This window comes from Channa argus, chromosome 2, assembly GCF_033026475.1.
Source record: "Channa argus isolate prfri chromosome 2, Channa argus male v1.0, whole genome shotgun sequence".
Classification (NCBI taxonomy): Eukaryota; Metazoa; Chordata; class Actinopteri; order Anabantiformes; family Channidae; genus Channa; species Channa argus.
Window position 1 is genome coordinate 835433 of NC_090198.1, and position 13506 is coordinate 848938.

A 13506-nucleotide genomic window follows, 5' to 3' on the forward strand; every position below is an offset into this window, starting at 1 on the left:
TCAGCATTTAGTAGCCATTCCTTTGGTAATGATAGTATAGGAATAAATTGTAGGACCAGACTCTAGAGTGTTTCAGGGTTCTCTGGGCGACAGCAGGTAAACCTTGAAATAGGGTGTTTGGAAATTAAAACCCACCCTAACCCTAATCCCCCTGTGTGATGTTCTGTTATAGACTAATCTGCAAGTCAAGGATCTGTACCACCTATCAAGTGCCAGACAAAAATAGCAGGTCACATGAGGTCACAGTGCCTGTGCAAGAATAAACAACACGCAATTCTTAGTCAATAAACCACAACTTGCATCTTGGTATCTTGCTTTAACTCTTTTGTTTTTCCTTTAAAAAGAGCCTCCAGTCTTTATACAACGCTGGCTGTTGTGTCATGTGACACTGGTACCAAATATTGGCATGAAGGCAACAATATTTCCCCAAACTATGTCAAAATATGTCTTTAATTAATAATAATAATAAAAACAATCAAGTAAAATCTGAGTAAAATGAATAAACTGACCAGAAGTCCATTGGAGCCATGGATGGTTACACAGCGAGAGAAAGAGTGATGGATAGATAGATTGCTGACATAGGTGGGCGGATCATATCCTCCCCTCTCATCCAGGTCTCCGTTCATATGGAAGTGGACCGGATAGTGGCCCATTGTCTGCTGCCCCATGTGCTGCAGCTCCACTCCAGATATATGTATGGCCCTGAAGCCCCGCTCCACCTGAGAGTGACAGAAGATGCAATGCATTATACTTCAGGGAGGAAAGAAAATTGACTTTTTAAATGCAACAATGAAATGACGTTTGCAACAATAAGTGTAGGGAAGGGGTGTGATGGTGAATGACAGACACTGAAAAAGAGAAAACAACAGAAAAAGAAGGGAGAACAAAGAGAAAGGAGGAAGGAGGAAAAGCACTATTAAGAAGAAATAAATGGACAAATATGAGGATGGAGAGAAAGAAGTGAAATTGAAGGAGAAAAGAAAAGGACAATATGATGGGTGTGGGGACGTGGCAATGACAGAAAAGCAAGATTACAAAATTGAGGAGTTAGAAAGATACAATAGCGGAAATGAGGCTGGATTAAATAAGAAAGGGTGGAGGGTATTGTCGGAGGCAGTTAACACAACAGAGGAGTAAGTGTGGAGAATAAGGAAGAAAGGAAGGTGGGTATTTATTCACGAATAAAATCCATTAGAGAGCAGAGTGATGGCAACAGCTCGGCACTACAGAAGAGGCCCCCTGCTGTGGCACATCACCAGAAAACCTCCCAACTAACACTTTTGATGATTTTCATTGTAAAGTCAGTTGAGAAAATTCTACGACCCCCTGCTGTTTATGAAACAATTAAAAGAAAACACAAGCAGTATCACAGGCTGCTCCTCTCAGCTTGTAATACAGTTAATGGTGCAGCTACAAGGTTTTGACAGAGCAGTAATAGCACGTGCTCTGAGGCTTCACTTCACTGAGATCTCACTGGGGCTTCCCACTGCGTGTGTGTGTGTGTTGCTGTATGTGCTGTACACACAGCCATGCATTAGAAATATGTGACATGAGCCTCTGATGGAAGTCTATAACAGGATATGAGAGCTGGGCCTGGGGGAGACTAAAAAAAAAAACATAGGTCCCAGTTGGGCTCCTCACTGGTTTTCCAGCTGAAATACCATTGAAATCATGCATTCTGCCATGTCTGCAGTGTCAAAAATTGTTTTGGTATCTGCATCATTGTAAACATTGGAAACAGATTTTAATTTAGTTTCAGTCTTAGTCCTTGTTGCTGGATGAAAACGTGAATTAGTTTGTCAAATGTTAGTCAGTTTAGCTTTAGTCAACAAACATTTTAATATCTATAATAGACAAAGATAAATCCAAGAGATAAATGCCAACTAAATGTTAAATGATCTTAACTTTTCATGTCGGCATGCTGCTGCATTTAATAATTTGAGCTGTTTTAGCATCGTTCTGTCTAATTCTCAAAAGATTTGTTTAGTTCATTAACCAGGTAACATCAGGTGACAAAGACAGAACTATACAAAAGGGATTATATGAATGACTCCCTTTGTGTCCTTATGAAGGGAGAGAATTCTGACTGGCTTGTTTAAATCAGCTTTTTTGCAAAGATGGAAAAAGCAAAAAGGGATGTTTCTGGGTTGTTGTTTCTTTTATTTTCTGTGTGTCTACACACACTGGAGACCTATGTAAAAGACACAAATGTTCGCAGATTTTCCAATGTATGAGCCAGAAAACCAGTTTCACACGGTTTCTTTGCGAGTTCATTGAGTTCAGCCATACTTTGAGAAACGTGTTTGATGAGGCTGTTTGCGTCCTAGTGAGATTACTGTACTTAAACGTGTATGTACAATTGACCCGTCATTGGCTAAGTGGAGAAGCAAGTACAAAAAATGTTCAGTGTTTGTCGAACAATAATCTCTGTAGTGAAGTTTTTGCTGGAGCGTCAGATTCGAGTAAGATCACATCTACGTCCATTATAGGGAACCTTTAAAGCTTCTAGGGCCTAATCCTCAGTCAGTGTAGTTTTGTGGCACCAGTGATGACAAATCTGGTGTTAGTTGGTTGGCAAATTTCTATCTGGCAAATATCTATTGGATAGTTTTATAAGACAGTCCCATCGGGATTTTGCTAATGTTTTTGTGACCTAAAATGCTTGACAGCTTCTCTGAAAAATGTTGACGCTTATTGGGATGTTTTTATGTTTTAAGTTACATGGTCACATAGAATTCACAGAGGATTGGTTGACTTGATTGTTGCAATCACAACATGACAAATTCCTGAAGGGGATGATAAGACAACGTCAAATATAGATTTCGGCTTTACCACATGGCGCAATGTCAGTGAAATCAAAAATGGGCAGTGGGTCCTAATAAACACCGCATCTGAAATGGCCTCAATATACAAAAACAACAATCGGATAAAAATGATCTGATTAGAAAACCAATATACAGCTTTTGGTCTTTGGTTATTAAAACATTCCATGATGTTGATAACTGAGGACTTACTATACTGATTGACCAACTTTAAAGCCTAGTATGTGAACCTCGAGAGTAGATTGTTTACTTAATTTCCAAGGTCAATTATAACAGTAATTAGCTCAATTTGGAGAAACTGTCACAAAACACACATCTTTTAGAAAAGGCTTAATTGACCACTGTTCCTGATCACTGGTAGAAACTGTCTGCTTTGTTAATAACAACGTTGAAACAAGAGTGTACCTTGATGTGTCCGCCGAAAGTGTCAAAGTCAAAGAATTTGCAAGCCTCGGTGCCATAGCAACCAGGCTCCATCTCACCACGGAGCAGGATGTTACGACTCAGCAGGCCGACCTCTGCTCTCATGTCCACCCCGTCCATTTCCTCACCAATGTGGATGAACTGGGCCTTGCCTGTACACACACACACACACATATACAGAGTCATGTCCTTCTATAGTTGAGAGAACACTGAATCTCATAATGCCTTCCATAGCCATCCCAAACATCACAAGTAAGTGCCATTAGGTTGTGGAGGGCTTCATAAGCTAGCAGCAGGATTTTGAAGTCCAATCAAGGAGAAATGAGAAGCCAGCGCAGCTTTGGAAAAGACAGAGGTCATAGGAATGCGCATTAGTGCAGGGCTTCTCAAATCTGGTCTTCAAGGACCCCCTGCCCTACTTGTTTTCCAACTATCTCTGCTGTGTGTGTGCTCCGCCAATCAGAAGCTGGAATACACCATATTACTCTGTCTTGTTTTTTCTCTCTTCTAGAAAAACACTAAAAGATTGTAGAGATTTGGTGGAGACACTGACCGGGATGTCGTCAGCATATCAGTGAAAATTAAGTCTGCATTTTCTCATGATGCTTCCAAATTGGAGTAAATAGACACTGAAAAAGAGCGGGGCAAGAACCGGGCCTTAGGGGACTGCTGAGGGATGGAAGACTTCATTCTACAGAGCTGAGCAAAGTTTTAAGAGATTTGCATTCCCATCAGATCCTGAGAGAAGTACGTTTTTTGTTTTTGTTTGTTTGTTTGTTGCGTGCACATTAAGTCTGTGTGTGTGTGTGTGTGCGGTTGAGCAGATGTTTCAGATAGATGTGACAGAGGACAAAATGGGGAAGCTGAGTCAGAGTTTTTAGTACCACTCTTTCTATTTAAAGGAGAATGTGCAAGCAGCCCTTATAATTATGGTAAACAGACAGTGGTGCACGTGTGGCCATACAAACACACACACACTACTATTTGACTTTGACTGCTTTGGTGTTTTAAAATATCTCTTTCATGTAAGTGTGTGTGTGTGTGTGTGTGTGTGTTAGTGAGTGAGAGAGAGAGAGAAAGACCCCCCCTCAGTGCAGAATGCACAATGAACATGTAGGAGGAATTTACAAAAATGGTAATGTTGTCCCACACAGGTTCAAAACACTTTCATATCTGTAGTTTGGTACATTTTTTCACGACCAAAAATCCTTTGCAGTCATTTATAGAAGTTCTGGTTCAGTAATGATCACTGATTTGTTTCAAACAGGGAGCTTTAACCATTCCACACACCTAATTTATTGTTTTAGTGATGCCATCCTGCATCATCAGCCCCATATGGACCTACATAGTGCTTTACAATGTGTTTCATACTGTAATAATATGAAAATAACATTAGTTTAATAAAAAAAACATTTGATTTTTAGTTTTTCAGTTGATATCGAGAGACACCTAATGAATTCAGTCAGACATTATTTTATATTTTTAACAATAAAAAGCAAGTGTTTAGCCATTTAAGATACTGGTGTCTCTGGACTCCCAAGAACCACATTGCCACTACTACACAAAGATCACACAGACAATATTTACCGATGAATTGTGGGTAATTGTGAGTTCTGGATGGGTAGTGAATGGCCACCCTGTTCCAACAACACTCTGATGTCAGTGAGGAGATGGAGGAGTGGTGATTTGGGCTAGAATGTTGGAACGTGAGATTTAAGTGTCTTTAGGGTGCGTAATGGTGCGTAATGCTGCCACCTCCACCCTCGGATTCACTCACACTGGTTCTTGGAATCCTGAAAGCTCCAGCATTATGCACTTTGAATAGTGTAGGTCCTTGAAAGGCACATTTACACCTCAGTAAATGATGACTGAGGAGAATAAAGAGAAGCCCGTAAAAGCCCCAGATGAGAAGAAAAGGTCAGGACACAGACACAGTAAGTGGAAGAACATTGAAGATATGCTAACAGCTCTGTTCCACGTGTCTGCCGCCCCTACACACTCACATCCTGAACAACCCAAATGTGCCGATTAGGAAAAACAAAGTGATGCCAGAAAAAGAAATGAAAACAAAGACATTCTCAAGTGTGTAATCTGAGAGACAGAAGATCACACACCCACTTGCTTAATCTCTTTTTCTCCTCCCACTCCCTCCACCAGCACAGCCACGACTCAGAAAGTACAAACCAATACTTTCTTTCCATCTCAGACAAAACAACAACAGCCCATGCTTAAAATACATGTATATACTCCAGTTTACTACACCCTATTAATAGTACATACTCCAAATAGTAGATTCATCCCGTTCTGCATTAGGTGTCAGCAAAGTGGGACATTTTAAGAATCACATTAGTACAAATGAAAAGTCAAAAGTCTTGTTTCTGAAAGTATTACTGATATGTAATTGTAAATGTAATCTAATTGGTGATTAGCAGGTTAAGCACTGGCATAACTAATAATGTCGAACCTCTCTTCCATTTCAGCATCCAGGAAGACATGCTTTATAACTGGGCACTGACTGGCATTAGACATCAGTATTATAGATAACACCTGTAATTTGCCTCTGCGTTCCTGACAACTATTAACTAGACCAACATGTTGCCACCTTTATTTCTGTCATGTTCCACTTTCTCCCGGTTTTGGATTGATCCCTCTGCTCCCCCCTTCTCACAATGGTATGGGGGAGCCCTGCTGAGCCATACTGCCCACCTCACACAACCTGTGGCCCAGGGGAGAGATCAGCTCTGGAGGTAGAGTCATCCACTGATCAAAGGGTTGCTGGTTCCATTCCAGGATCCTCAGGTCAGGTGTCCTTGAGCAAGACACTGAACACAAACTTGTTCATTTCAGTTGCTCCCAGTGAGTGCAGGCCAGCGGCATAGCAGCTCCCCCATCAGGGTGTGTTTATTGACTCAGGCTTGAAACAACAGCTAGGCCTTAAGCCTGTTCCCCTTCATCAACTCCTTTTGGTTTGGGCCTGGATAACCATCTACTCCACTGCATTACACTAAAAACCGAACCTGTACAATTGACTGTTTCTATTACCACAAGTCTCTGGTATTTCATGTTATGTTACGACTCCCCTCAGTTTTTTCTTATTCTAGGAAACATCTGGCTGCAGAAAAAAAGGTCCTGAGCTGGTGAGTTAACTGTGTGTTTTGCTGCCTTTGAGCCGCAGCCTCATCTCCAGCCTCCAGTTACACTTCTCTTCTCTCTAATGTTGAGTAGCTCTCTTCTGCTACTGAGGAAGTGTCAGTGCTCAATCTTTGCCTAATTCATTTTTTTTCCTTTCCTCTTGTGCTTCCCACTGGGATAATTCAATTTGAGTGTACTGGTTGCAGGGCATCATGGTGATGGAGTGCTTAATGCTGCAGCCTTCGGCCCCCCGCAACCCTGAACAGGATAAGCAGTTAAAGATAATGGATGGATGTACTGTTGTCCATGAACCCCAGGGCTGCTGGTTTGATTCCCATTTTTTCATAGCCACGTTTTAAAGTGTCATTTGACAAAACACTGAAAACTGTACTAGTGCAGAAGACTTTGAAGTGAAAGGTGGTAGTTGTTTCTTACTTGGAAAACACAGTGAATGTTTGGACATTGAAACCTAACCAATTGTGGTTTGTGGTCGAAGATGATTGTAGCTCTTACAGCAGGGCACAACATAGTACATGATAAGAACCTAGGGAAACTACTAAGCTGATGTGACTATTATATTGTAGCTACTGAACTGACTAAACAATAAGGTTGGGTACTCAACCATAATTATAAGCTGGTAAAAACTGATAACAGGACACTGAATGGTGTGATAACTTCCTAATCAGTTGAGTCCATTTATGCATTACATCAAAACAGCGGTGTATATTTCTGGCTTAATTAGGTGTCCCCAGTCTGTCCCTGTTGAAACAAAGCATTTACAACTAATCAGGTAGTCAGTGGTCCATCAAGAGCAGTAAAACACATTGTATCATCATTTTCTGCAAATCATGTCAAATGTTTTAAATTAGGAGCTTCAGCTTCAGAATTGTGAAGGGGATTGTGTCGACTGTTTGAGGACATTTAATTAAATTAGCTCAGATAACTTAAAGAGTTGAGTTAAGTTGAGTTAAGTTGAAGCTTGAAGTTTGTCAGTATCTCTATGAGGGATGAACTTGTTTCCAATAAAGACGACATCAACTAAACTACCACCTTTAATTTTTATTTGGAGAACCAATGCAGCTTTCTGGAAACACCACAATTCAAAATACCGTTACCACAGCTGAAGCTGTGAGCTGAAATCAGAATTGATGAACATCGATCACATCCTACAGTCATGGCCAAAAATATCGCCACGGTACAATTCTCTCAGAAAATTTTCCAATTGCAAATGTTTTAGTATTCACATGCTTATTGTTTTTGTTTTTACTGGAACAACAAGCAAACAAAATAAAAAAGACAGAGAAGAAAAGTCAAACTTAATAAAAATTCACACAGAACATGTGCACTGGACAAAATTAGTGGCAACTTGTCAGAATTGTAAGAAATAATTGCTTTTAAAGCATTTGATGCTCCAGTAACTTGTATTTAGACATCCACATGTGCCAAGTAACAGGTGTGGGCAATACAGTAATCACACTTGCAACCAGTTGAAATGGATAAAAAGTTGACTCAACCTTTGTTTTGTGTGTCACAATGAGCATGTAGGAAAGAGGAGTGTAAAGAAGTGTCTGTTGATTTGACAGAAAAAAATTGTGAAAAAACATGGAAAATATCGAGGCCCATCTCCAGAGATCTTAATGTTCCTGTGTTTGTAGCCCATGGCACTGTAGCTAACCTCCCTCGACTTGGACAGAAGAGCAAAATTAATGAAAAATAACAACGGTGGATTGTTTGAATGGTGAATAAAAAACCCTAAATAACTTCTATACAAATTCAAGCTGATCTGCAGACACAGGGTACAACAGTGTCAGCTCGCACTATCCGTCACCATCTGAATGAAAAGGAACGCTGTGGTAGGAGACCCAGGAGGACACCACTGCTGACACTACTACTCTCCTTTCGGCTTATCCCGTGAGTTCAGGGTTGCCACAGCGGATCATTGTCCGCATGTTGATTTGGCACAGTTTTTACGCCGGATGCCCTTCCTGACGCAACCATCCCCAATTTTTACTGGGCTTGGATCGGCACTGCATCGCTGGGGAGGGGGAATGAGCTTTTAGGGGTTCAGTGTCTTGCCCAGGGACACTTCGACATATAGCCACCGCCGGGGATCGAACCACTGTGGTCCGTAAGCAACTGCCTTTACCAACTGAGCTATAGCCGCCCCGAACGACACCACTGCTGACACAAAGGCATAAAAAAGAAAGACTGGAGTTTACCAAAACTTATGTGACAAAACCACAATCCTTCTGGGAGAAGGTACTGTGGACAGATGAAACAAAAATATAGCTTTTTGGTAAAGGATGGTACTGTTTACAGAAAAGGAAATGAGGCCTTCAAAGAAAAGAACACAGTCCCTACAGTCAAACATGATGGAAGGTCAAAGATGTTTTGGGGCTGCTTTGCTGCTTCTGGCACTGGATGCCTTGACTGTGTCAAAGGTATCAGGAAATCTGATGATTAGTAAAGAGTTTTGGGGCACAAAGTAGTGACCAGTGTCAGACAACGCCGTCTCCACCAGAGATCATGGGTCTTCGGGACAATGGCCCGAAACACACTTCAAAAAGCACTCAAAAATTCTGAAGTGTTCTAAAGAGTTCTGAAATGGCCATCAATGAGTCCAGATCTGAATCCCATATAACACGTTTGGAGAGATCTCAAAACAGCAGTTGGGAGAAAGCATCCTCCAAATCAAAATGACCTGGAGCAGTTTGCAAAAGAAGAGTGGTCCAAAATTCCAGTAGAGAGGTGTAAGAAACTCATTCATGGGTACAGGAGCCGATTGATTTTAGTTAGATATTTCTGTCCACGACTGTATATTATAACATGTCTTTGTGTGGATGTCCACATAATTGTTACCATGCAAGCATTACTGCTCCAAAATGTGATAGTTGTTGATGATACAGCAATGGACACTGTATACTTCAGACTTTGCTGACTTGTTTGTTATGGGGAAAGCTAAGCTGCTGATACACAGCCTGGCTTTATGAGTCTAGGCAAATATCAGGATAGAAATAGAATAACGCTAAATCCTTCACCACTGCTCCAGGCCATTGATCCACTCAACAACATTTATTTTCTACACCCATCATCATTTATGCCATTTAAAACTTTTAAAAGTTCAACATGTAAAACCCACAAGTTATTGGACTCAAAGTGAAGTAGCCCTGGGCTATGTGTCTCAGTGTCTCTGTCAGAAATCCCCCAGATCCCAGCTGCCAACAACAAAAACAACACACCCTCCCTGTTTGTGCATAACCTCAGGGGCTGGGGAATATACCTGATTATCATTGCATGTTTAGAACCAGTGCTGCTAAGTGGCACGCAGGCAGGAATTAATGAAAAGGATTACAGACAGGAGGAGAGTGACAGGAGCTCTGAGCAGCAGCCTCGGGCGCACAAAAATTGAATTTCCACTTTGGATGGCCAAACACCTGTGACGTCATACAGCCGAGGAAGAACAGTGAGGGTGGGGTGGGGCGGGGGTGAGGGCTTTAATGGGCTGATCTTCAGATGCAGCTGGGCGGAAGAGAAACGCCAGCAGCAAAGGCAGAGAGAAATATAAATCCTGGACTTCTCAATCCACAGTGAAAGAGATGCAAACTTGCCTTTTTTGGATGTGAATCAGTGACAGGAAGTGGCAGTTACAGAGGACACATCATGTCACATTACTGCTGATTTGTGCCCAATGAGGACATGGCAAAAGCAAACAGCCCAATTGAAACATACAGGAGAACAGTGAGCTGACAAAGCTGAGCCGAAGACTTCTGTGTGTGTGTGTGTGTGTGTGTGTGTGTGTGTGTGTGTGTGTGTGTGTGTGTGTGTGTGTGTGTTAGCATGAATGGGCTGAGTCTGGAACACACAGTCCTCCAGAATGCAAGTCTAAGACTTTCCCTTGGCCCTGAGTCAGTCCAAACACTGTCCCACACACTGCTGTAGGCTGTCCAAACCTGGACTTTACTGTATCTGTACACACACATGTGTTAGTATAGCTACCTTAGTGAGGACATTCATTGAAATAATGCATCAATTTCTAGCCACTAAACCTAAAGTTCAACAAAATACCAACCCTATCATGAACCCATGAACATTTTCTTAGGGTTTTATTTTATGAGAAAGCAATGATCAGTCAACATGCCCTAACTTGTATATAGTATAAAAGAAGGCAAACACAGGTCCAAAAAGGGATCTCACGTACTACACACACAGGTTTGTATTCATATTCTTGCCAGGATTTTTATATATTTCATTTTAAGTCGTTAGAACCAGCAGCATATCCCCACGTTGTGAAAAGGTCCTAACTCGGTTTGGTCCCAACCATGTAACAAATACAAGCACGCACACACACTCAGTCAGTCAGTCAGTCAGTCAGTCAGTCAGTCACTCACTCACTCCCTCCTAACACTTAAACTTAGCTCAGACATAAGTATTTGGACCTGCAGTGGTAAATGTCTGTAGCATGTTAACCTTTACTTAAGAACCACAGCCGGATCCAGATTCTCTTACTAATAGCTACTAACCAGGTTCTCACCTTTCATTCTTTTCTTAAGTTCATTAGTATTAATCATTTTGAACCTCTTCAGTTACCTTCAGGGCCTGTACCTCGTCTAAACTTGCACTTACTAAAGGGGTAAATGCAGCTTCTGATACCATAGATCATTCTACACTCTGAGATATTTTGCTGTTACGCTGATAATGCTCAGCTCTGTGTGTCTGTAAAGTTGATTTATTATTAAATTACAGTCCTACTTTCCTGCTGCCAATAGATATGTATAGTGTCAAGATGTCAAAATTTATGTTATATAATTTTTCATAACTCCCTGCTCAAAAGAAACTGAGATGCTCACTGGCCCAGTTTAATCGCTTAACGTTAATTATTGATACAGTGTAATTTTTGATGAAAACTAAAATCCAATCAGTTCTGTCCATGGCACTTTTGTGTCATTCAGCCCTATTCAATCTGCTCTTCTCTGAGCCTCCAGGCCTCCTTTCTGTCCCCACTGTTAAAATATGTCTGCAGCGCTTCCTCTGAAATGACCTTCCTGCTGACTTGGGACAGTCTGTAGAGGTTCCTACATTCAAACTAAAGACTTCTCTCTACACCTTAACTTTTAGTTAGTGGCTTATTCCTTAAGTAGTTTAGTCACAGTATTGTCTGAGTTGTCCTGCTGATGAGATCACTGCAAACTATTGAAATCCACCGCGTTCTCTAACCTAGGGGTTCTCAGTCCTTAGTCCTCAAGGACCCCCCGCTCTGCTTCTTTTCCAACTACCCCTGCCCCACTTACCACTGATTACCTGGATCAGATGTATTCAGCCAATCAGAAGCTGAAACATACAATCTTAGATGAGCGTGGAATGGGGAATAGCAAAGTCCATTGGTATTTTCCAGCTTCTGATTGGCTCTTTGACACACCTGATCCAGGGGTGTTCTGGTCCTTGAAGTGTCTTTCACTGGTTTTCATTATTAAATTTATGGGGATTTGTTTTTTTCTTTATCTGCCTCAAGACTCTGAAGACAGAGGGCGTTGTATCCTGTAGAGATTGTAAAGCCCCTTGAGGCAAATTTGTGATTTGTGATATTGGACTGCATAAATAAAACACAACTTGCTTAGCAATTAGACACACTGTAAACAAGCTGCGATAATTATTTATTTTAAATTATTTATTTATTTATTTACCGCTTTTTGGAGGTTAGAAAGACAGCACATTCACAATACTGCTAATATCCCACACATTCTTCATGAGTCCCTTGTGGTTATGAACAGCATTTGCATCCCACACAGGATAGGATGTCTCAGTCAGTAATAATTACAACAATCATTTAGAGAAGTAATTACAGAATTTACATACACTAGATGAATTTTGAATTTAAAAAAACATTAGTCTTACATAGCATTATAGGTTGGTTGTGGTACAATGTAACTCATTAGGAAACTTCACTGCTTTACAAAAAACTCACAGCTTCTTTATAAGAACTATATCTCTGGAATGAAAACTTGGCTAAATAGTAAATTATAAATGTACTTTTGATTATCCATTTGACTGTAATATTGTAATGACATTCCAGATCTACAGTCACTGGCCACGTTTTTAGTTACACCTGTTCAACTGCTGGTTAATATTAATATCTAATCAGCCAATCACATAGCAGCCATTGAAGGCATTTATGTATGTAGATATAGTCAATACAATCTGCTGAAGCTCAAATCCAGCATCAGAATGGGTAAGACAGGTGATTTAAAGGACTTTAAACATGCTTGTAGCCGCCAGATGGGCTAGTCTTAATGTTTCAGAAAGTGCTGATCTACTGGAATTTCTACATACAACCATCATTAGGGTTTACAGAGATATAAGTTTGAAAAAGAGAAAATATCCAGTGAGCAGCGGTTCTATGATATAAAATGCCTTGTTGATGCCATGAGTCAGAGGATAATGGCCAGACTGGTTTGAGCTGATAGAAAGGCAACAGAAACTCAAATAACCGCTCATTAAAACTAAGCTAGGTAGAAGAGAATTTCTGAATGCACAACACTTCAAACATTGAAGCAGTGGTGCTACACCAGCAGAAGACCACACCAGGTGCCACTCCTGTCAGCTAAGAACAGCAAACTGAGGACATAATGAGGATGCAAAGGTTCACTAAAATTGACTGTTGCCTAAAACTGTTGCCTGAAGTCCTGATTTCCACAGCAAAGGCCATGGTAGTGTCAGATATCGTCATAAACAACATGAAAGCATCCATCCTCCAATGTATCAATGGTTCAGTGTGCTGCTGCTAGTGGTTTAAGAGATGTGTTCTTGGCACACTTTGGCTGTTTAGAACTAATTGTGCATAATGTAAAGGCCACAGCCTACATGAACATTGTTGTTAACCATGTCCATCCATTTATGACCACAGCGTACCTATCTTCTGATGTCTACATCCAGAAGGATAATGTATCACGCCACTAAGCTAAAATCATCTCAAATTGGTTTAAGGGCCGTGTCAAACAACTAACACAGACAAAGGCCAACATCTGTGTTGGCTCATGTCACCTTTTTCTGGGCCAACAAGTGGCACTAGAACACACAGCAAAGATGAACTGATGAGCATGTAGCACTGCAGGTTTTGTGCTTGTCTAACTGG

General features: G+C 40.9%; 1 protein-coding gene across 5 annotated transcripts in view; it reads right to left on the reverse strand.

Moving 5' to 3' along the window:
* Nucleotides 1–13506, reverse strand: part of cemip (cell migration inducing hyaluronidase 1) — a 168730-nt gene that overhangs the window by 52600 nt on the left and 102624 nt on the right. For all 5 annotated transcript variants that reach the window (XM_067493648.1, XM_067493610.1, XM_067493620.1 and 2 more), the window contains 2 exons: nucleotides 3228–3397; nucleotides 510–719 (listed from right to left, as the gene is read on the reverse strand). In XM_067493648.1, the coding sequence (XP_067349749.1) occupies nucleotides 510–719; nucleotides 3228–3397 (380 nt within the window). The remainder of the gene's footprint in view (nucleotides 1–509; nucleotides 720–3227; nucleotides 3398–13506) is intronic.